The sequence below is a fragment of the Balearica regulorum genome, chromosome 4 (assembly GCF_011004875.1).
Source record: "Balearica regulorum gibbericeps isolate bBalReg1 chromosome 4, bBalReg1.pri, whole genome shotgun sequence".
In the NCBI taxonomy this organism is placed as follows: Eukaryota; Metazoa; Chordata; class Aves; order Gruiformes; family Gruidae; genus Balearica; species Balearica regulorum.
This window is the reverse complement of record NC_046187.1, coordinates 75,972,591-75,995,466: the sequence shown is the minus strand read 5'-3', so window position 1 is coordinate 75,995,466 and position 22,876 is coordinate 75,972,591. Positions and strand designations below refer to the sequence as shown.

The 22,876-nt window shown below is 42.2% G+C and overlaps 1 protein-coding gene and 1 long non-coding RNA gene across 5 annotated transcripts; both read left to right on the top strand.

Moving 5' to 3' along the window:
• Positions 1 to 23: 23 nt before the first annotated feature.
• LOC142601796 (uncharacterized) lies at positions 24 to 5,228 on the top strand. Its single transcript, XR_012835443.1, has 3 exons — positions 24 to 556; positions 3,795 to 5,014; positions 5,111 to 5,228. It is a non-coding gene; the product is annotated as an uncharacterized LOC142601796 (long non-coding RNA).
• A 127-nt stretch (positions 5,229 to 5,355) lies between these two features.
• On the top strand, positions 5,356 to 22,664 carry RNF103 (ring finger protein 103). 4 transcript variants are annotated; one of them, XM_075752773.1, is made up of 4 exons: positions 5,356 to 5,737; positions 7,937 to 8,076; positions 18,853 to 18,968; positions 20,517 to 22,664. In XM_075752773.1, the coding sequence occupies exons 1-4, from the start codon at positions 5,512 to 5,514 to the stop codon at positions 22,093 to 22,095; spliced, it is 2,061 nt and encodes a 686-aa protein (XP_075608888.1). In that variant the 5' UTR covers positions 5,356 to 5,511; the 3' UTR covers positions 22,096 to 22,664. The 4 variants fall into 4 exon arrangements, with proteins under 4 accessions (XP_075608888.1, XP_075608889.1, XP_075608890.1 ...); XM_075752774.1 differs by lacking the exon at positions 18,853 to 18,968; XM_075752775.1 differs by lacking the exons at positions 18,853 to 18,968; positions 20,517 to 22,664 and adding an exon at positions 11,595 to 16,346.
• The last annotated feature ends 212 nt before the right edge of the window (positions 22,665 to 22,876 follow it).

The window sequence follows — 22,876 nt, the reverse complement described above, 5'->3', positions numbered from 1 at the left end:
GACGCCTCAGCCAGGAACCTCCCCGCAACCCGCGCAGGGAGGGGCAGCGATTATTACTCAGGCAGCGCGGCGGACAGCCCTCGCCCGCCGGCGGGACGGGGGCGGGGGGGGCGTTGTGAGGCGGGCTCGTTACTTCTACCGGTGCCCCGCCGTTCGGGCTGGCCCGGGCAGCGCTTGGTTTTAGGCTTTTCGGTTAGGTGGCCATGGGGCCGGCGGTAGGGAGATCAGCTTGGGGAGAAGGGCTCCTTGAGGTGTTAGGGCTCAGGCAGGAAGGTAGGCAGCTAAGATCGGGGGCCTGAAGGGGGGAGCTGTTGCTATGGCGACGTGAAGGCCGGTTGGGGTGTTCAGGGAGGCGGCGGGGCCGGGCCGGGGCTGGCAGCTTCCCGGGCCGCTCCGACCTCGCAGGAGGCCTCGAAGGGTTGGGCCGGCTCCTCTCGTTCTCAGGACCGGGCAGCGCGACCCCTTGGGCCGGCGTCTGGCAGCGGTCAGCAGCTGGGAGGCGGCAGGCCGAAGCCTCCGCTGGGGCCGATGGGGTGGGTGTAGTGGCAGCGCTGAGGTAAACCCCTGGGCGGCGGGAAGGCGCGGCAGGGGGTTCAGCGCAGTGGTGTGGCACCAGGGGCAGGAGGGGGTTCGCTTCCAGTCAGGCTGTGGGGAACGCATCTCGCAGCTGCCCCAGACATTTCACAAGTACATACCGAAGGGCAGCTTTAAACAGAGTCAGAGCTGCGTTAAGAAGGCTGGCGTGCCGTAAACAGAATATTTAGCCTGTCATTAGATTGTTAACATGGTCAGTAAACTTCCTCTTGAGTTTTATGTTGACTTACATACTGAAGTCATGTATCTGACTGGCAAGTGTCTTGTAAAAATGTGCTCAAAAGAAATGTCTTAGCTCAAATACCACTTGCTTAACGTACTCCAGTTTCAGTGTTTGGAAATGGCAGCACAAGCCAGGTGTGAGACTGTTTTCTGTAGCATGGTACCACCAAAGTTCCTAATAAACGTGGACAAAGTTGACTGCAAAACCAGTATTTGGTCTGAGTCTGGGACAATGTTGCTTTATCTGTGCCGGTACTGCTGGAACAGGACAAGAAAATCAAGAAATCTGTATTCTCACAAGAATACATGGCTTGTGTAGGTGCTTACAGGTCACTGTCATTCTGTCAGATTTAGGCCCAAACTGCTGCTTTTGTTTGTATTCTTGCTCTTTATGTAATCATAGATTATGTTTAAAGACATGCCAATATCTTCTCATTTATTAGGTCATTAGCACACTGGTTTAATTTTTTTAATTCTTTACTGCTATGGGCTCCTTGGTCATCTCAGCACATTCAAACAAGATCTTCTGATTTTTTATTTATTTTTGGTCATTATGGTTATTAAACAGAACCTATCTTCTCCAGGGGACAACAAATAGTTTTTCACTGTACAAAAAAAGAAAATGCCAACCGCCTAGGAAAAAAAAGTGACATATATTTCAAGGTTTAATTAATGTATTCTGTTCCTGTAAGTTGGTTTGGCCTTGATTGATGTACATTTCTGTGCTGTTGAGCACTGCATGTTTGTAGGCAAGGAAAATCGCTACAGGAGAGGAAGGAGTGACTATCAGATAAAACTGTAGACTGCATAAAGCCCTGAGCAACCTGCTCTGGTGTCACAGCTGACCCTGCGTTGAGCAGGAGGTTGGACTTCATAACATCCTGAGGTCCTGTCCAACCTGAATTATTGACTGAATCACTACTAGATCACGTTGGGATCGCCTCACCCAAATAGCCGGTGCTTTAGCTGAGGTGTCAGATATCAGCCATTGTATTGCAGAATAACACCTATATATTAAATCTACTTCCGTTTGACCGTTTGCAGATGGTAGGAAACATTTGATTTAAAATTCCTCTGCATACAACAAAATAGTGTCTGGGCTGTTGTCGTCTTGCTTGGAGACTTGTACAGGTTTGTAGGTTTATTTAATAAATATCAGATAAGGAGAAGTAGTCACAGTTTCACATCACGCATAAAAATGTGTTGAGATGCACCTATGTTGCTTAAAACGTACATCAAGAAACGCTGTGTTAGTGAACTCCTAACAATTGTGTTTACGGAGTTGGATGGCTCTTAGGGGAAACTGGGTTTCAGGTAGTTTAAATATTAGTTTGCTGAAATTTATCTTGATATATGGTGATATTAAAACTGTCCCAAAAAAAGGGGATGATAATATTTTAACATGGTAAGGGATTAAGATTTTCAATCCTCGGTTTTACTGACTTCAAAATGACAATATTTTTCTTAATGTTTCCCACAGAAGTCTGGAAAGTGGATTATTGTCCATATTCCCAGGCTGCACAGTCAGCACCTGCTCGTAGGAGAGGATGGGGAAGGAAAGGGAATCCTTGCCATTTATCAAGGGGCAGCAGAGACTTCAGATCTGGCTGTCTGACAAGAAAAGATGGCTGTCCCAGTTCTCAGGATTTGGTCTCATTCTCTCATAAATCATAGTAAAATATTTTTGCTGCCAAAATTGTTTAAAAGCGGATCCCTGCTTCAGGTTTTTGGTTAAAGATGGAATTTATATTCTTCATTCTCTTCACATTTGTAATATTTGCTGTATGAGCACAGGACTGACTGTCTGATGACTGTTTGATGTTGTTAATTAGGTAGAGGTCTTTAAAAATGTCAACGTGTGTCATCTTTTTAATAATTTTTAATTCACTGTAAAGATATTTAAAATTTCCACATAATTAAAACTCCCTGAAACATTGTTTGCAGATGACATGTCAAAGACATTCTGAGTTGCAGCTGGAAACCAGCAAATGACGGCTCTATCTAGAAAATACAACCGGTTCCAGTAGGGTCAGCTTAGTGAGGCAGGGATGTAAGGGTAGGGAGGAAAGACAGGACCAGATTGCCTGGGAGAGGAACTGAATCGGTTTAGGTTTTCTCTGCCAGGCCTTTGGTCAACTCATCACCTGCAGGTCTTGGTTGTGCCCCTCGCTGTTCTTCATGCGCAGCTCTGCGCCTGTCCCATCTCATTGCCCGGGTGCTTCTGTGCTGGCAGCTGCTTTGCTTTTGGCTGTGGAGGGGGTTTGAGTAGTGGTTTGAAGCATCATTTTTACTTTCTTGAAACGACTCCAGGGTTTTGAGTTTTGGCAGATGATTAGCTTTGTCTCTGCAGGGGACTCATCATCAGTTACCACTGGGGAATGTTAAGAATTGATTTAACTCAGCCCATGAGCATTAGTAAATGACATATTGGTGACAGCCTCCCCAGCAGTTGGTGTTGCAAATAGTTTAGCTGTGAGCGTAGACACATAATTGTTGCTAGGTGCTTTCCTTCCGGAGAACCGAGGGCATCCCCAAACGAGCTACAGGGAGAAAACTCGGGGATTGGATGGAGGGGGGGCCTGTGGCACTCATTAGAAACAAACAAACCAACAAAAAAACCCCAACAATATGTTTTCTATCTAAAGTTAAGTATACAAGTTTCCTCTTCAGACACCTAACTCTCATCTCTTCCTCCCACCCATCACTTCACATACGCTCGAGCTGCTCACTTGAAACAAAAGGTAGAGAAATCCTGTACGTGTGACAAAAGAAAAGGGCCTTCACAAGCTTCTGAAAAAAAGCACTGTTCCTGGGGTGCATTTTCGGGGCTGCCCCTGGAGCTCAGGATGGGTGCTGTTAAGGGTGCGTCTTACCGAAAGTCCCTTGGCTCTGCCAGCTGCAGTAACAAAGCCACTCTCTTGGTTTTTTGCCAAGGGGAAAGGATTTGCCTTCCTGATGCTTTGCCACTTTCTCATTAGGGAGATGGGCCCTGGCTGCGTCGGAGGGGCAGTTTACCAACCTGCAGTGGCTTTGAAGCAGAGAGCAGCGCTTCAGCCTGGCCTCCCACCAGCTCCCTCACTGCACGGTGCCTCCGGTATGTTTTGCCCCAGCTGGACCTCCCACCTGCGGCTCGCTGCAGATCCAACCAAGCTGCTGCAGGCCTTTTGCATTTCATCGAGCAGCATCAGCAAAGTTGGGGTTTGCTCTCACCTCTAATCTTTACCACATCAAAAGTCTGAAGAATAAAGGTTTATATGACTACTAGTGCGAGGCACAACATTTACAAGCCCATAAGGGCTTCGTTTGTGAGCAGCTACTTCTGCAATCCCTCCACTTTTCCCCTTTCAAGAAACAAAATGAGCCTATTGCCAGAGAAAACAGTGTCATGATTTTTCTTCTTGAAGAGGCCATGGTGGCTGCGTGACAAAACAGGCAGAACCTGGGTTGGTTTTTTTCTTTTTAAAATCACATCAGCACGCTGAGAACCCTGTAAATGTGTTTTCAAGGCTCTGAGGAGTTTGGCCATTTAAATGCTTTCTGCAGGTCAATATTAATGTGTCTTTTTGAAATCCGATAGTACAGAATTACTTCAGTGTGTACACTCTGGGGGGTTGTCAGTGTTTTTAAAATTAAGCTGCGCTATTTTTGTGTTCATCTGTATGAGTTGCCAATTTTCATGCAAATTATGGATTCTTAAAATAACTAAACATACAAAAGAAATGTTGAGTTTCCTTCAGAGGAGAGCCTTGTCTCAAAGACGAAGCTTGATTTTAGTACATCTTTTGTAGCAGATTAAATCATGTCTTTGCAGCCTAACATTTTTGGGTGATTATTTGTGGATCCAGTTAAATGAGGATCCACGCTGTGCTCCAGACGCTTCAGATGTGAGGAACAGCCCTGTTTTAAACCGTTTGTCAGAAGTCGTGGTGCTGCTCGCTGGTTGCCTTTTCCTGTCGGTGTAGCACAACGAGCGCCAAGTGCTTGGGTGCCAACACAAAGCTGCAGAATCCCAGTTTTAATCCATGCAGATGAATTTTCACTTTATTATTTGGTTTAGCGGCAGCAAAGGGCTGGGAGCAGGGCTGGAGATGGGGAGTGGAGGGATCATACCTACACCCAACAGCGGCCCGACTCCAACCTCACTGTGTCCGTAAGCTGTCTTAAACCCCTCCACACGCATCCGCTCAATTCCAGCTGCGTAAATATTTTTCTTCTCATGAAAAACGTCGATCCGAGGTTTGGATCATCCCGATAACTGATATCCCAGGGGTTTATATTTATTTTTATTTTGCAGCAAGCGCAGCCGCTAGGTCCAAAGTCGATGCCGGGGGCGAGGACGCCAATGACATCCACGGCCGGTGATCCGGGGGTCGGGCCGAGGTGCTGAATCACCGCGGGGGGGGGGGGGGGGGGGAAGAGGCGGTGCCGGTGCCAGTCGCCGGGGCAGCACCGGGCGCCCCCTCGCTCCGCCCCGCCCCCTGCTGTACACGTCACTTGTTATGTCTCCACCGGCGGCCGAGGCTCCGCCGGGGCGGGGACAGCGGCGGGAGGGAGGCGGGGGGGCCGCGGCCCCGCGGCGCTGACAGCCCCCCCCCCCCCCCCCCCCCCGCTCTCCTCTCCCCTCCCCGCCCCGCGGCAGCCCGGCCTCCGGCTCGGCTCTCCCCGGCCCCTCGGCGGGCAGCCCCCGGCGGGAAGATGTGGGTGAAGCTGTGCTGTTTGCTGCTCTACTTCCTGGCGCTCTTCGTCCTGGCCAGGGTGTTCGAGGCCGTGGCGTGGTACGAGAGCGGTTTCCTCGCCACGCAGCTGGTGGACCCGGTGGCGCTGAGCTTCAGGAAGCTGCGGACCATCCTGGAGTGCCGGGGGCTGGGACATTCGGGGCTGCCCGAGAAAAAGGATGTGCGGGAGCTGGTGGAGAAGTCAGGTACGGGGAGCTCCCCCAGCGGCCCACGCGTGGGGAAGGAGGTCGGTCCCCTGCCACCCCCCAGCGTGGGGAAGACGATCCCCGGGCGACCCCCGCACGGGCTCCGGCCGCCCTTGGGATGGAGACTCGGGCACCGCTTCCCACGCCTGCGGGCCAGCGCGTTCGCAGGGTGAATTTGGGGAGCGAGCTGGTTTCCCCCACCCAGGACCGAGACGCCGGAGTGGTTAAATGGAGAAGGGCAGGGGGAAGCTGAGGGATGGTGACGTTAAAAACCTCCGTGGCGTTTTAATCCGGAATAGGCTGTGTGGAGGGAAGGCCTTGGTTAGACGGGTCACCGAGAAATGGTTCTTCCCGATGGGTTACGCCGGGTTGCTGTGGGCGGTTGGGGTCAGGATGGCGAGGTGGCGGTTGCACAGATGAGACCAAATGTCGTCTGCTGTGAAAAATGAGGAGGAAAGAATCCAGATATATGCAGCGGGTTACTATTTACAGCTCAAGACAGCTTTTTTTTTCCCCCATCTATTCCTCTCCCTACCCATTTGCTGATTTTATTTATTACAGGTATTGCTATCAAGATGGGCACTGAGGAAAGCAGCGATTTTACAGCTGAGGGGCAGAAGGGATGGGTACTGAGGGATGCAGCGGTTTTATACAAGAGGAGCAGAAGTAGATCCTACGTACAATAAATGGCTTGGAAACAGGCAGGGAGGTGTTTTGGAAGTAGGGAAAACCAGGTGAAAGAGGTGGACTTTTGAGGGGTGATGAATAGCGAAGGATGAAGAGCAATAGAGATGTAAGGAATGGAAGAGGTGTCTTGAAAGTACGGATGCTGGCCTGGAGTAGTCGGAGGGAGCTGGCCCCAAGGACTGGGAGATGGGGCTGATGTAATAGCTGTGGTGCCAGCCAAGCAGGAAAATGTGAGTAGTTGTTCTTAAATAGATGATCAAAAGGCAGCTGATCCAGGTGAGAGAGAAATCCCGGTGATCGGGATACACAGTGAGGGGTTTAAATGTCCAGACAGAAAAAGAGAAGGATTTGGATGAATATACCGAGTGCCATAACCTTAAAAATGCTAACTCCTTTTAAATAATTGATATTAATGCTGGGCATTTAAATCTAATTTGCTTTTGTTGTTCATTGTTTATTTATGTTGTTTATTAGCTTTGCTGCTCCAACAGTAAAAAGCATTAGGCGATTTCACTTTTGTTTCCAATCACTTTCACTCCTTGGCTGTCAGGTACTTTCATGATGTCATGATGTTTGGGTTGCAAATGCTGCAGGGAAATGTTTAACTCCAAACAAACTGTATTAACCGACTTCTTCAACTGCCATGGAAACACTTCTGATACCAACAGGCTTTGCAGCATTTTTCTGTAGGGTTTTTTTTTTCCTCCTCTAAATTCTGTGAATACTTTTGGAAAGGGTTTCAGCTGTAACACTTTTTTATTTTATATTTTGAAAGAAACAGCCTTTTTGGACAAGGCTTAATTTCTTCAAGCTTAATAGATTAGTTACTAGAATGCTAGTTGTCGTGAACAGCATTTGTAATGATTGTGAAACAAAACATGAGAAGGAAATTAGATTACAAAGGAAACATTATCATCTGATTTTACTGTGAGCTCTTTGCATCAGTAGGATTGAAGTTCATGGGAACTTTTTCCAACTTTGCAAACAGTAGCCAACAGCTACGTTATTCTACCTGCGATTTTTACTTGCAGTGGGACAGTCAACATGGTTTTTTGGTACAAAATTATTGATTGAAATTCTGGAAATCTGTTTGAATTATCAGTGTTAAGAAGTTAGTTGATGCAAAATTACTATCCTGTGTAATGAAAGTAAAGGTACATGAATTAAAATTGCTCTTGGCCACTGAATATTGTTATTTTCAGAGAGTGAGGCTTAGAAGATGTTCGTTCATTCTTTTGTGTGCTCGGTTGCATGCATATAATCTGCATGCATCTGTGTACTCAGAAGCATAGCGTTCTTGTCTTCTGTGGTCTGACAGCTGAAATCAAAGTGTTCGTAGTCACGTCACTATAGATAGAATTATAATAACTTCTTAGCTTAGCTACCTTTGTCCTGAAAAGATTCTTTGAGCAACCTTGTAAAATACAGTTAGTGAAACTGTTACTAGAATTTATGACGTGATCTTTCTCAAGTGTTATTTTAATTGAATTTCTCCATTTGTCTCTTTTTCAGGAGACCTTATGGAAGGAGAGCTTTATTCTGCTCTCAAGGAGGAAGAGGCCTCTGAATCGGTTTCCAGTACAAACTTTAGTGGTGAAATGCACTTCTATGAACTTGTAGAAGACACAAAAGATGGGATTTGGCTAGTACAGGTAAAAATAGTTCATCATTTATTTTTATATATTTATCACATCCAAAATGTGTTTCAAAGGAGGAGTTTATGAGGGTAGTTAACTAGTCATAAAAGTATATAACAGAGAGATGGTGACTAAACTACATCAGGGAGATCATAAGGAATACATCTGTTCAAAAAAAAACAAGAAAGGCTAGAAGTGACAAGAGTTCCTATACAGACAGGAAGAAAAAAACCCTATTAGTCTGTGGATTGCTTTTTGAAAACCAGGTACTTCAGAACCAGGAAACAAGCAAAGCGCCACACACTGAAGTACATGGACTATGCAAGTACTTGGCCCTGGTACTGCGAGGGCTTGTGTAACGCGTGAAGTAGGTGCATTAAGTATAGATGCTCCCAGCTGGCACAGGAGAGGCGCCTCTGGTATTGTGCTTCCTTTTGGTTGTACTACATGCTCAGACCCAACCAGTTTAAGTTTCTGTTTACCTAAGGGGCTTAGAGCACTTTTAAAACCTCTGTTGCCTCTTCACAAAGGCAAGATCTCAGTGTGCTATTTCCTAGGCTAGCAGGCTGCTTCTACAGCATATTCCAGTAGCTTAAAGTTAACCTTCCCCCAAACCTTGTGCGCCCACCGATTTTAGAGCGTGCTTCCCCAGGACTGTATGAGAATAAGAGAACATTTAGGAAAAGAAAGACAGATTTTTGCAAAGAGGATTCTGAAACAATTTATCAACGCTCTTGAGAACATAAGTAATTAGACCAAAATGTAAAAATGCTTTTCTGCATCAACTTCTCTATTGATTAGAGATTTTTTTGTTTGTTTGTTTTTAAGGCATAAGTTTCCTGCTAACAGCCACATCAGGCAATCAAAATTCTCCACCACAAAATTAATTGTTCAGTTGACAGCTCTCCTGCCTGGTTTTTCTGGTCTCCTCACTTCATGTTTTCTGTTTAAATAGATTGTCAAGATTTAATGACTTCCTGCTATTAGACCTGCACTGTCACCACATCAGATCTCAGCCTAAAATAGACAATGAGAGGACAGATTACCTTCACAGCCAAAATGGCATTTGTGTTTTGGGAATGATGTTTTTTGGAGTTTATTGAATCTAAGTTTCAGGTTTAAATCATACAGAAGGGCATTCTTCAACCAGAGAGTGAGTGTTGAAAGGAAGTTTACACATCTCCAAGCTAGTTGACAAATACGAGCATGAATATGCTATGAAAAACCTTCCCTCCTCCCCATGCAGCTCAAAAGAGTAAAATATAGTAGTTCTCTGTTGTCTGTTGCTTGCAGAATTTTAATCGTAATATATTTTCAGCTAGCTTCATAATAGCAGATCAGATAGGCTGCGTTTTGATATCTCTAGTGTGATGAATGTTGTCATCATTCTGGGAATATTTGCACAGCTATTCAGTTGGTCACAATAGCTGTGGAAAAAAAAATAGTGGAATTTACTGAATAATTTACTTGCTGAATGCTATTTGTCTGTTTCTCCACAATAAAAACCACTAGACATGTCACATTTCTTTTTTCATTCTTGCCTTTAGAGTTTTCATCACTTCTGAGTTTTCGTTTGTTCCCTTCCCCACCATAACTCCTGTCTGGATAACTCCTGTGCTGGATTCTTCGTGTCCTTTCACAGGTTTTTCCCATGCTCTTTTCTTAGACCTCATCCCTGCAGAGCTGTTTTTTTATCATCACTTTCATGTTCTAATTCTTGATTACCCTCCCTTGCACATTCTCCTTTACTGTTAGGCATCCTGTGGAAACTTTACAGCTAATTAATCAGCTCAAAGCTTAGGTGGGGGACAGTACAGAGTGAGGATGCCTCATAGATGGGTTTGGTGACCGTGGAGAAGGTTGGAGCATTCCCCTGCTCTGTTGCTGCTACTAGCTGGGAAGCAGAGAGGATCTCCAGATCCTTTTCAGGGTCCTGACCCTGAATCTCTGTTCCACGGGGGCTGCTGGAAAGCAGTAGAGGGAAAAGAACAGTTCTGGCTCAGCTAGCACAGTGGCTGTGGGTTGAGTTGGTGTTGAAGACTTCATGATGATGTCTGGGAGGATGGGAACTCTGAAGATTATTTGTATTTTTCAATGCATGTAAATTAAATTTCTGGGGCGGCACCGGCTGGTAATGCGATAGCCATCACTGTCTGCAGAGAATCAAAGGAAAAAGAGGAAACAATTATTATTTCTTGATATGTTTGACACAAATTCAGATGTGAGTTTATCATTTAGAGCCAGCAAGATGAATTCCTTGAAGAAAGTCAAAGTCCCTGCACAAGGAAACGGTGTTTTGTGGCTTTGTTTATTTTCTGGCAATCCACACACAAAGCATCCAAGTTCAGCGATAATTTGTTTACCAGTGTAGCCATTCACAGGTGCCCTCTGCTCCTACATGGAGCTTCTGTAGAGCCACAGACAGCAGCACGCTCTCTCTCCTATTAGCTCATGATCTCATCACCTTTCCTTTTACGCCCTTCTTGCTTGCCAGCTGCTGTCGTGCACTTCTTTGGCTGGCAAGGAGGACAAGTGGTAGTTTCTAGAGCTGCTTCTCTTGTTGGTGGAGGAGTAACGCATAACGTTCTGGCTTTTCCTGACTCTGCTGTGGCTCATGCTCTCTGCCTAGTCTCTAGAAGCTTGTCAGATCCAACAATATCATAGTCACTATGACTTTTTAAAAATGTACAGTAAATGATCTACAAATAAAAATCCTCTTTGAATGAAGTTAAAATTTCAAGTAATGTATATTTTTATTTTTAAAGTCTCTATTGTAACATAGTGGTAGAGAGAAGTAAAGGGAACTTTCTTCCCGGCATTGAAGCAGGAGGACAGACATTTTGATCATGTCTGGTAGAGGTGCAGAGGACATTATTGCGGATATAAAAGGTTGCAGTCTCTTCTGCATCTCATCTTATTCAAGTGGTGTAGTCACAGAGCTAGGTTTTGGTGGTCGTTCATTTGTTCTTTTGCTTGCATGCAGGATGAGTAATTTTCATATTTGCCTTTTTAATTTTGCCAGGTGATCAGTCGTTCTCGCTACAAGGAAATTAAGTAAAAACACTCAATTCTTTTCAAATACATCATTTAGTTTCCAGTAGCCCTTCAGGATCGTTTACCATAGGATACCCGATTTTAACTTTCAGTATCCTTCTTGAGAGTCTTCATATCCAGTCAAGGGTGCAGAATACCATCAGCTGGAATGTAATAGTTCTCATATTGCTTGCATATCTGTGTTAATTCATTACAGAAGCTCATTTATTCTCAACCTCTGACTTAACTGACAGCTTAACTGAGCTGTTCCTATTGGTGCATAGATCACCCCACCTCCCTTGAGAAACTACATGTAATTTTGAGGTGGTTAATTTTTGCATGCCATGATGGATGTAGTCTTCTGTCTTTGCCTGTTTTGATCTAATTTCTCATGGAGAAACTACATGTAATTTTGAGGTGGTTAATTTTTGCATGCCATGATGGATGTAGTCTTCTGTCTTTGCCTGTTTTGATCTAATTTCTCATGGTCTCTTTCTCAGAAAAGAAAAGCAAAAAAATCTCCAGACATCTTTAAACCATATGGATGGATTCTGAACCACTTGTGAATTCTTAGGAAAGAGCGACTATGCGGAAATTCAGTTTCATCAGCACAATGCTGAATAATAAACAGAAAGTGAGATGTCTCAGAATTAATAAAAGTCCAGGCAGTCATGTAGAAACTTGCTGATGTTATCAGGAATAAGTGGGCTTTTTCCCATGCTTCTAATAAATAACTCACCAGTCCATTTATAATTAACTGTATTTCTAAATGAGAATTGTCCAAATATTTTTACATCTGTTTTATCTATGGCAGGATAGTTTGGAACATAGCTGTTGATTATAAAGGGTTCTATGAAAAGCACATAAGAAGCTTAATTACTAGACCGGGGTTTTTGAACCTTTGTATCTTTGTGGATTCCTAAAAATATTCTAGCGAGTGGCACGGACCCTCTACAGTAATACCAGGCTTTCCTTGCTCATTTACCCTCTGCAGGCACAGTGGAGGAGTTCCTGGGGGTCTGGATATTTCCAGCTGGAAACTGCCGAACCAGACCGACAGTTCTCGCGTACATACAACCTTACCAGTTCATGAAATAAGTTAGAAATCAGTTTTGCCTTTGGCAAAATCGCGCAGTTTTTTCCGATTCAAATGTCAGTAATCCTTCAGAGGAGACTGACTTGCTGAGGCTGGGCGAGGATTGACCGCTCCCCAGAGAACGACTTGTACGTGTGCATGCACAGCAGGAAATGGTGTCTCTTTTTTAATAGGTTTTGTTGTTCCCGATGGTTTAAAGCCTGTCACAGTGCCCTAGTGCCTGGAGTTGATGAGCACTTGGGGTTCTTGTCTTTGTGGCTAAGCTGTAAAACCTAGTTTTGACTATTTGTGCGTATTCAAAATTGTGTGCTCTTGGTATGAGCAGGTGTGCCCGACACCTGGTATCCTGGCTAAATTCCAGCGTAGATAATGCCTGAGCTTCCCTTGGCGCTTTCATTTGGATACAGTTTTCCTTTCATGGCACATGCTTCTATCTGATAAAGCCTGAGAGATACCGCCAATGTGAATATTTTTCCATCACAAAAAATATATATAAAAAACACGTGTATCGCTTAGCTCGGAGCTTCTGCTGTGTTGTGATGATCTCACAATTCTTGCTTTCTGCTTTGAATTCTTTTTTTAGTGTTGTTCCCATCTCTGGCGCAACGTAACAAACACAAATGGAATGACTCTTAATCAAACTAGCACGGCACGAGGCTGTCAAATGTATAAAATAGACAATTCATCAGGATGTTTTTCCCTTTAGTGTTACTGAGGTTACTTTAGGTTCTTGAGCCCATTAGAAGCAGTAATAACTAGTTTTAAGAGCTGATTTTTAAAATGTCCTTTTTAAAAAAGCTCTCTGTCAAGGGTGTTCACGTTCTGTGGGAAGTTATCCTTGCATATACTGTGGTCTGCAAAGTACTCGGGTTGCTGCAAGTTGTTGGAGTGGAGGCAACTTAAGAGCGTTGGTTTTGTTCCAGACAGTATACCTGGTCTTGTGCATGGTACATTGTAGGGATTATTCCCCATTAAAAAAAATACCAGTTTATCCTATTTTAGTGTCTTTGCTATGAGGATATGTGTAAGCTCTTTCCCCCATTACGCTGTAATTCTTCTTATGCATCAAGTGGTTAGTACATTTCTTTCCTCTGTAGATCTTACCCGTAGGAGAAGTAGAGAAAGTGACTGAAGGAGCTAGAATTGGTTAAATTAATGAGAGTTGAAATACCATGAAGTATTGTTAGTTCCACATTTGTCCATCTCTGACTTTCATTCTCATGCTGTGTGATATTTGAACATTTTTAGTTGTGAGTGAGCTTCAAAACTTACTGAGACCAAATCTTGTTACAGTGACCTGTTTCAAAGTCTCTACATACCTGTCTAAAAAAGATTGAACGATATCTGGTTTAAATACACAAAAAATAGGAGAATGCTGAAATAAGGCTACTATCATGTTGTGCTCAAGAACTACTGGGGTACCAGAGTAGGAACCTGTCTTGGAATATCACATTGCTACAGCAAAGTTTTTAATAGCACCAATGTTTCCTTGAGCCACTTCAATTTCTGTCCCATCTTTTACTAGTATTTTAAGAATGTATGTATCATAAAATAATAATTAAAAAAATCCTTAATGATAACTGGGAAATTAAGTAGCATCTGCATCGATGACAGTTATGAAGTAGATACTGCGATATCTAGGCATCTACCTGAGACACTTTTGGATTAAGCAAGAGAGGCAAAGTGTCTTGCCGACATTGTCCTATTTTTCCAAGTGTTTGTATCTTCATGTCTCTGGGGTATTTGTTCTTAAAGTCTGTTTGCTTCTTTAATGTCATAACTATAACTATTTTAATTTGGATATCAAAATGATTCTATTAATTACGTTCTTGATTGGCGTCTTTTGGGACAGTTCTGGTTAATTTAAAGTCAGGAGAGCTCTTCCAATGCAAAAGCTACCTATTCACATGCCTGTTGAAATCATCAGGATTCAGTATTATATGTCCCTAGATGAATTCTGTTCTCATTTTGTTTTCTGTGGTATCTGGAAGCCACCTTCTAGTACCTATGGAAAGTAAACAAGAAAACTCAGGTCAGACCATGTAGAAATAAAGGAGATTTCCGAATCCCCGTCTTTCCATTTTTACTTTGCACATCTTGGTGGCATGACTTACCTGCAGTATTTCACAGTTGTCGGCTGAGAATCTCCTGACCTTTGGGGGTATGGTGTGGTCCTCCCAAATTCACAGATGGAATACAAAGAAACTTATGCCTAAGACTTCAGAAAGTTTGTGGATGGATGGAAGTTTGTGGAAGTGAGGGCCTGGCCTTCTCTCCGCTATCTTCTTCCACTGAAGAAGCTAGTAATTCATATATAGAGATGGTAATTCAGACCCTGCAGCAGAGCCAGTCCTCTGGCCTGGGTTAGGTGTAGATCAGAGAGCAGATCTATCCCGTGATGTGGGATTGTTAAATGTCAGGGTTGCTTTGATCCTATTGGATTCTCTTAGCTCATTAAGATGATTAATGGATTAATTAGGTTACCTTGATTGTCATCTTTGTCACTCTGACATACGATACGTTGCAGATTGTGAACACAGCTAATAATCAGAAAAGCTTGAAGGTTTGTGTTTCTCTAAATGTGGTGTTTGTTTCCCAGCTGTGCTAGCTAATCTCATAACAGATACCTTCTTCTACGAGCTTTGTCTTTATTTCTTTAAAATGCAATAGAGCATATGACCGAAAGGGACCTTGATGAGTGAGTTCAGCTCTCTGCTGAACTGTAGAATATGCATTTAGAAAATACCTTGCTGTCACTCTTAAATCGTAAGTTGTCTGAGTGTAATATTCCTATTGACTGTTCTCAGAAACATGTATCTGACTTCTGCCGAAAGCGTATTCGTGGCTTATTTGTTCCTATCGCGCTTAAATTGACATTGCCTTTTAGTTTTACTGACTCCTGATGTCTACCCCATTACTCCCAGTACATGAGACCAATCAACCAGTTTGTTGGGCGTGAAATATCCTGGGCTCTGCTTATTTCACAGCCAGTTAATATTGATGACTTAGAGTTCTTTTTGGATCAACTACCAGACCCAAGCTTTTCCTCCCATCGCTGTTTCGAACTGATGAACTCCCCAAGTGTCCTGTTCATTACTGGTTTCAATTTTTTCTGACACTCTGCACGACAAGATTTGTGCAGCTCTTCCTGTATGGCGTTATAATCCTCTTTTGTGCGTAGACGTGCTTCCCAGTTTTGTGTCATCTACAGATGGCTTTGGGAGACTCCCAGATTTCTGCAGGAAGAGCATTAATAGGAATATGTGCTGAACTGAGCTCTAAGGTAAATCTAGTAAGAAGTCTGATAGCACTTTTCTGGCATTTTGATCACTTTAAAACTTTTTTTTTTTTAAACTCACTATAAAAACTTCTCTCCAGTTCTCCTGAAAATTTTCCATGTGGCACAGTACAAGATACCCTACCGAAGTACAGACAGAGTACTCCATTCCTTTTCTCGTGAAACTCAGATCTTTTTGTCCAGGAAAAGATGGATTTTTAACTCTCAACTTAATCAGGAATGAAACATCTTTAGTAATTCCATGCTGGAAAGGGGTGGAAAATTCAACTGTCTCTGCACGTTTAAAATTTGTTCAACAGTTTTGCATACTGTTGAGATCAAACTGGTGGGATAATTTTTTTTTTTTTCATTCGCTCTTAAATATAGTTGCTAACTTGTTATTCTCCTGTCAAAATGTCAATTACTCTGACAGGGGTTTTATAAGAAATCTTCACAGGTTCATGTGTAATTTTGTATGCTTGTTCTGGGATGGAGATTACCTGCTTGCTCTGATTTAAGCGCATTAAGTTATTTGAGTTTTGTTTCTGTCTTCAGGTGATACAGTCTCTTCCCATAAACTGGCTAATCTGTCCATGGGCAGCCAGCTCCTCTTCATTCAAAGCTGAGTCAGAGCATTAATTTCATTTTTAAAAGAAAATTATCTTACATTTCTATCTTATTGTATGGTGATCCTGCTGCTTTCCCCCCTGTTCTATTCTTATTCATATGATTGAAAAATCTTTTGGTGTAGCTTACAATATTCTTTGTATGGTCTAACTCAAATTGCTGGGTTTTCCTTACATTTTTTGATTTCTCTTACATCTTTCTTTACTAGCTCTTCCTCTTGACCTTTTTTCATTCTTTGTAGATTATCAAACTATTTCTAACATCTTTTTGGAAGTGCTTGCTAGGAAAAAGTGTGGGACTTGACAATTTTTTCTCCCCTTGAAATAGAAAATCCTGATTGCTTTAACACCTTGCACTTGAAGAATTTCCAGGCCCCTTCCACATTGGAATTCCTGGTCTCCTCAGTCACAGGTTTTTCAGCTAAATTTCCTAGTTTATCCAAGTTCACACTTCTTAAATAACTTGCAACACTTATAACAGAATTTATCTTTAATTTAAACTGAATTACATTGTGATTGCTTAACCTGCAGTATTTTCTCAGACTCCCTCATCCACAGAGATCATGACTGCTTTCCAAAATACAAACCTTTGCCTCTGCGTGGTGAACTCCCAATGCTGTAAGTGGGTGTTGTCTGCCAAGGAGCAGCTGCAATGGACATGATTATTTGGGTTTTTTTGGTCAAAATGACATTTAAAAAAAAGGCATGAGCCCAAGAAATTTTACAAAGCTTCAGTGTGCAAAACCATAGCAGGGTTTTCTCTTACCTTGTTACAAAATACAAACTGCTAGTTCTGTCGTTGTCCTTCAGCATAAATAACTTTCGCAAAGAGGAAAGACTTTATCGTAGGAAGGGAATTAAACTGGTATTAAAAAATCCACCAATAAAACCAGCCAGATGACAGTAAAACATACCAGTGACCACATTTGCAACAAATCTCCTTCTCTTGACAGTTAAAGTGAATATTGCAATATCAGACAGAAGAAACAGCTGAGCAGCGCGATTCTCCTGCACATAACATTAGTGTATTCTCAACATCTGTGCTAGGCTTTTTCGGAATGTGCGAACAGAATTTTGGAAGCAACCGATCTCTGAGCAGTTGTACCAAAGAATAATCCAGTTACCAATGTTTTTTCCTTTTATGCTTACTAATAAAACGTAGTGATTCCTTACTATGTTGGATGCATTAATTGTGCCATAGTAGCTCTGAGGATATACTGGTGTTAAGGTGTCTTCAGGAATGTGGTCTTTTTCAGTTGAAGTACATGAAAGGAAGCAGTTCTTGATATCCAAAATAATTGCCTCAGTTACATTGGGTGATGTAAAGAAGCCTCAATAATAGGGCAGATTTCCCCAGCTGGTTGTCTCGGTTCTTGGAGGTTACGTTTAGCTAATCAAAAAGGCTTTTCTGTGTGATGTGTATGTTTTGAGAATAATTTGAAGGATTCTTACCTAGATGTTCACTCTGGTTTTATTTAAACGTTTTGGGCACAGTGGAATAGGAGTGTAATCTGTAAGTTCAGTTTAACTTTGTTTCCCTATGTAGAACGTTCTGCTTAGTGAATTCTCTTATTTAAGTTTCTGAGAGGATACTACTTACCACAAAGGAGTTGGGGTTTTTTTTTGAGTCTTAAAGGCTAGACATGTTTTCCAGCTCTGCATCTCAGCCTGTACATAGAGTGCTGTTCATCACGGTGACAACTGAACTTCCAGAGGAAGGCTGACATTTGAGGTTATTAAGTCAGAAAATGGTTGGGTGAAGTTTAATGGTGGATAAATAAATACCTAACAAATGGAAGTTTCAAAACTTGATTTAAAAAATATATTTTAAGTGGTTGCCAGCAAGCGTGCAGAAGCATGTGAGGCATTTCTAAAATAGAAACTGCGACGGCTCATGGAATAATGCATGATCAGTCATGTCATTCAAAATTACCTGTCAACTGCAGGCAGGCAGGTTTTTCTTTTTCGTTCTTTTTTTTTTTCCCCCCCTTCCCTGTACAGTTGTAAGGCAGAGGATGAGTGCTTATTTTTTGTCATTTGCATCTGCAGAAGCTCACATGTAGGTAACCTGAAGTACTACTTTAATATACTAGGTTAGAACAAATTAGACCTTGGGATATATCACAGTGAATTATCATCCTGAAATGGCAGATAGGACATTGGAGTTGGTGGAACAGTCACGTCAAGTTACAGACTGAGTCACTGGCAAAGCTGGAAGGAGTCAAGATTTTTAAGCATTATCTGGGAGTTTAATCACTAGTTTCCACTGCTTAGAAATGGTTGCTGGCAGTCTAATCTGGTACCAGGTACATACATTCCAACTCCTTTTACTTGCTCTGAGACAACATTTCTTTGGCATGTTCTAGCTTTTCATGGAGAATTGTAATAAAATAGTGGTCTTTTTTACTGTGAAGAAGAGGAACTTGCTGCATGCTCTTCCTGTCTCCCCCACTATGAACTGGTTAATGATAATTTTGTCATTTTCCCAAGGTTTTTGTTAACTACCACTGATTTTAGTATCTCAACAGGTACTTAAAATGATGATGCACTTTTGTCTTTCTGCAGAAACTATTTGTCTTAGACCTTCACTCTCCAAAGACACTTAGTGTGACTACCAGTTGTATATAATTATTGTATCTTCTAAGAGAAGGGGAAAACAGTATTGAGGGTGACTATATCTCTGTTTTCATGAAACTTGCTCTTTATTTTGGAAAGCGAACTTACTGTGATACTAAATTGTTATTTCCTTTTGGCAATAGGTCGTAGCAAATGACAGAAGCCCACTGGTGGGTAAAGTCCACTGGGAGAAAATGGTGAAGAAAGTGTCAAGGTTTGGCATACGTACTGGCACTTTTAACTGTTCCAGTGACCCCAGGTATATTCTTAAAGGATTATCTAAATCCCAAGAATATCTTAAGGCTCAGCTGCGTTCCGGCAGCAGAGCTTGCTGTGTTGTAAAAGTAGCTGTGACAGAAGGTGGTTTTATTCATGTTTTTATCTCTACTAAAGTCTGTTCAGAATTCTCTATTATATTACTTATCAGCATCATAAACACAGATCTGCAGCTTCCTAAAGCATCATGTGGGAAATACCTGATTAGACTCTGTGGAGTGTAATACAGCAATGGAAGGGAATGAATAGCAGAATCTGGCCTTATAGTCCAGGCATGTGGGGACAAGAACTGCACTTGGTTAGGACAAAGCTGAATATATATAGCCCATGTAAGAGAACTGTATCAGTTGTAGAGTTGTTGCATTGCCATCTGGAAAGGAGAAATGCAGGTTAGCATGAACCTTGCAAACAGTGCCTGCTTCTGACAAATTATTGACAAATCCTGTTCCCTGAGAAATGTGTGCATGTTTACATATAAACTTGTACACACCCTTTGACAACATACAGCGTGCTATGCAAGATTCACTCTTGTTTGCATATGATTTTGAACAAGGAAGAAAAGCAGAGCCAAAGAAGCTATTAATAATTCCAAGCTGTTGTAAAAAGAATTTTTTTTTAACATCTTGTTGGAAGGATTTGCTTCACATGATGGGAAAACTTTGTCGAGAATTCCAGTGGTATGTATGGGTATGCACATGTCTTACATAGCTTAAGTCCTAAATGTTTACAGAAATCTCAAAGTTAATCATAAGAGAAACTTCTTAGACTGCACTGCTTATGCTAAATAGTCTTGTATAATCAAAACACTGGTATGAGAACATCTTAAAAAATTGGCAATGTTTCTCTTTGCATAGCTCCTAACTAGTCTTAATGTTATGATCAAATACGATGTTTTAATTCATTTTTTCCTAATACAAGAAATGTTTTGTTGAGTAAACCCTCGTGAATAATTTCCATCAGGTTGCAGCTGAAATTCAGCAGAACGCTGCATGCTTCAGTAATCAGGATACCTTTATTAGTAGGGTGGTATCTCACGGCTCCTTCTAAAAATGTTACATTCGGATTCCTGAGTTGGGAAGTTGTAATTGTCTAAATATAAGTTGATAGACCAAAACCAGAGAGGATGTAGGTTCCACTGTAGCAGCTTCTTGGCTGGAACGCCAAGGAAAAATAGCTTCTAAAACTAAAGGTTTATAGTGAAAAGTCAGCTTGTGTATTTTTCAAGTCCAGTGACAAAGCATGTATGACTATATGGCCTTGTTTACTATAAAGACCCATGAAAATTAACACTATTCCTCTTCCTGTTTTATGAGTACGTATCTCTGCCACATTTCTGTAAGACAGATAACAAACGTATTGTAAGAATAAACACACTTTGCGAGAGAATACTGGGTGCCCGTATTTCCTACTGTTATATATAAAGATTCCCAGATGCTCAGCGTGTCTCTTTTTTGGGCTCATAACAGAAATTTAAGGACTGCAGCTCCAGGAGTATGAAACTCTGTAATCTAACTTGTCATTTTCTTTGTAGATACTGCAGGAGGAGGGGTTGGCTGAAATCCACCCTCATTATGTCAGTTCCACAAACCAGTACCTCCAAGGGAAAAGTAATGCTCAAGGAATACAGCGGGCGCAAAATTGAAGTGGAGCACATTTTCAAATGGATCACAGCCCACGCTGCTTCTCGGATCAAAACCATCTACAACTCCGAACACTTAAAAGAAGAATGGAACAAAAGTGACCAGTACCGTGTGAAAATATACCTGTTTGCCAACCTTGACCAGCCTCCAGCATTCTTCTCCGCACTAAGCGTAAAGTTTACTGGAAGAGTAGAGTTTATTTTTGTGAACGTGGAAAACTGGGACAATAAAAGTTACATGACAGAAATTGGTATCTACAAGACACCATCGTACATACTTAGGACTCCTGAGGGGATTTACAGGTATGGAAATAACACTGGTGAATTTATATCACTACGTGCCATGGATTCCTTTTTGCGCTCATTGCAACCAGAAGTTAATGATTTATTTGTTTTAAGCTTAGTTTTGGTTAATCTGATGGCTTGGATGGACCTGTTTATTACACAAGGCGCTACTATAAAGCGTTTTGTGGTTCTTATAAGCACTTTAGGGACGTATAATTCACTATTAATTATTTCCTGGCTACCCGTGTTAGGTTTTTTGCAACTACCCTACTTAGACAGCTTTTATGAGTACAGTTTAAAACTCTTCAGGTACTCTAACACAACTACTTTGGCTTCTTGGGTAAGAGCCGACTGGATGTTCTACTCCTCGCATCCAGCTCTCTTCCTCAGCACATACCTTGGTCATGGTTTACTAATTGATTACTTTGAGAAGAAAAGAAGACGCAATAACAACACTGATGAAGTAAATGCTAATAATCTGGAGTGGCTGTCAAGCCTGTGGGACTGGTATACCAGCTACTTGTTTCATCCTATTGCTTCTTTTCAACACTTTCCTTTTGACTCGGATTGGGATGAAGACCCAGATTTGTTCTTAGAGCGGTTGGCCTTCCCCGATCTCTGGCTTCACCCTCTGATACCAACTGATTACATTAAAAACTTACCAATGTGGAGGTTTAAATGCCTTGGCATCCATTCTGACGAGGAAATGCTGGAAACCTTTCAAGACAGCGAAAGTGACTCTGACAGCGAGAACAAAGAGGTCTTCAGTAGCGAAAAAGAAGTCTCGGAGGACGATGAGCTAAACGCATTTCATAGGCGCAGTGAAGGAGAGCCTCGGTGCGGCACCGAGACCTGTTCGTGTGCCAACAAATATTGTCATCACGAGCCATATGAACGGAAAGCGAGATCCTACGGCTCATACAGCACCACAGGCGACATGGAACCAGATTGGTCAGCTTGGCCCTCCGAGATGTTGCACTGTACGGAATGTGTTGTGTGTCTAGAAAATTTTTCAAATGGTTGTCTGCTCATGGGCTTGCCGTGCGGCCACGTGTTCCACCAGAATTGCATCGTGATGTGGCTGGCCGGCGGGCGACACTGCTGTCCCGTCTGCAGGTGGGCTTCGTACAAAAAAAAGCAGCCATACACGCATCCGCAGCCTTTGTCGACTGATACCCCATCTTAGCTGTGTGCTGATGTCCTTTGTAAGCTTTCAGGATATTACTGCTTGCCTTTTAAATGTTAGTCACTTAAAAGATTACGTGGTTTGAAGTTTTAGTTTAAATGTTAGTGCAGTGAACTAAAATATACATGATGCTAACGTTAACGACAGAATCATTTGGTTGCCTTGTATGTTGAACTGAATGCATACTTATCGTACAATAACTTTTCCTTTTCAACATCTGGAAACTTGATGCTGTTTTTGTAAGCACAAAAATCAAGCCTACAACAGAAGCGTATTCCAGCAAACATTTACAAGTTAGAATGTGGGTGAAATTGAAATTCTAATCGGAGACAATTGCTTAATTTAAGTGTTTCTTATTTTAGAGTCTGTTCAGCACATCTTTGTTGAATAATGTATGTTGTAAGACAGTACCATTTAAAAAGAAATCAGTGAAATAAATTATTTTAAAAGGATATTTGTAATGTTAATTGTTTTGATAAATATTTTATCTGTATGGTTACGGATGTCTTGCTGGTCTGATTTATCTGTGAGGACAATAAAAATATAACAGAACTTGTGTGACTAATAAATCATCTCCTAGTGATACAGGAATTCATTGCTCCAGTGTTAGCGACTGGCCAAGCAGAAGGCAATGGGTTTTCACTGGGAACTTCTTCATTAGTCTGCTGAGTTGAGGTGCTTCTCAGCTTGACCAGGGGCTTGCCAGTTGATTACAAACCGCTTTATCAGATGGAAACCCACTTCTACCAGCTGTCTCGCCAGCACCCTCATCTGCAGCCAC

Excerpts from the sequence above, each read along its gene's own strand:
- RNF103 (XM_075752773.1), top strand. The coding sequence starts at position 5,512 with ATGTGGGTGAAGCTGTGCTGTTTGCTGCTCTACTTCCTGGCGCTCTTC. Across the intron at positions 5,738-7,936 it reads GGAGCTGGTGGAGAAGTCAG|GAGACCTTATGGAAGGAGAG; the intron begins GTACGGGGAGCT and ends TCTCTTTTTCAG. Across the intron at positions 8,077-18,852 it reads ATGGGATTTGGCTAGTACAG|GTCGTAGCAAATGACAGAAG; the intron begins GTAAAAATAGTT and ends TTTTGGCAATAG.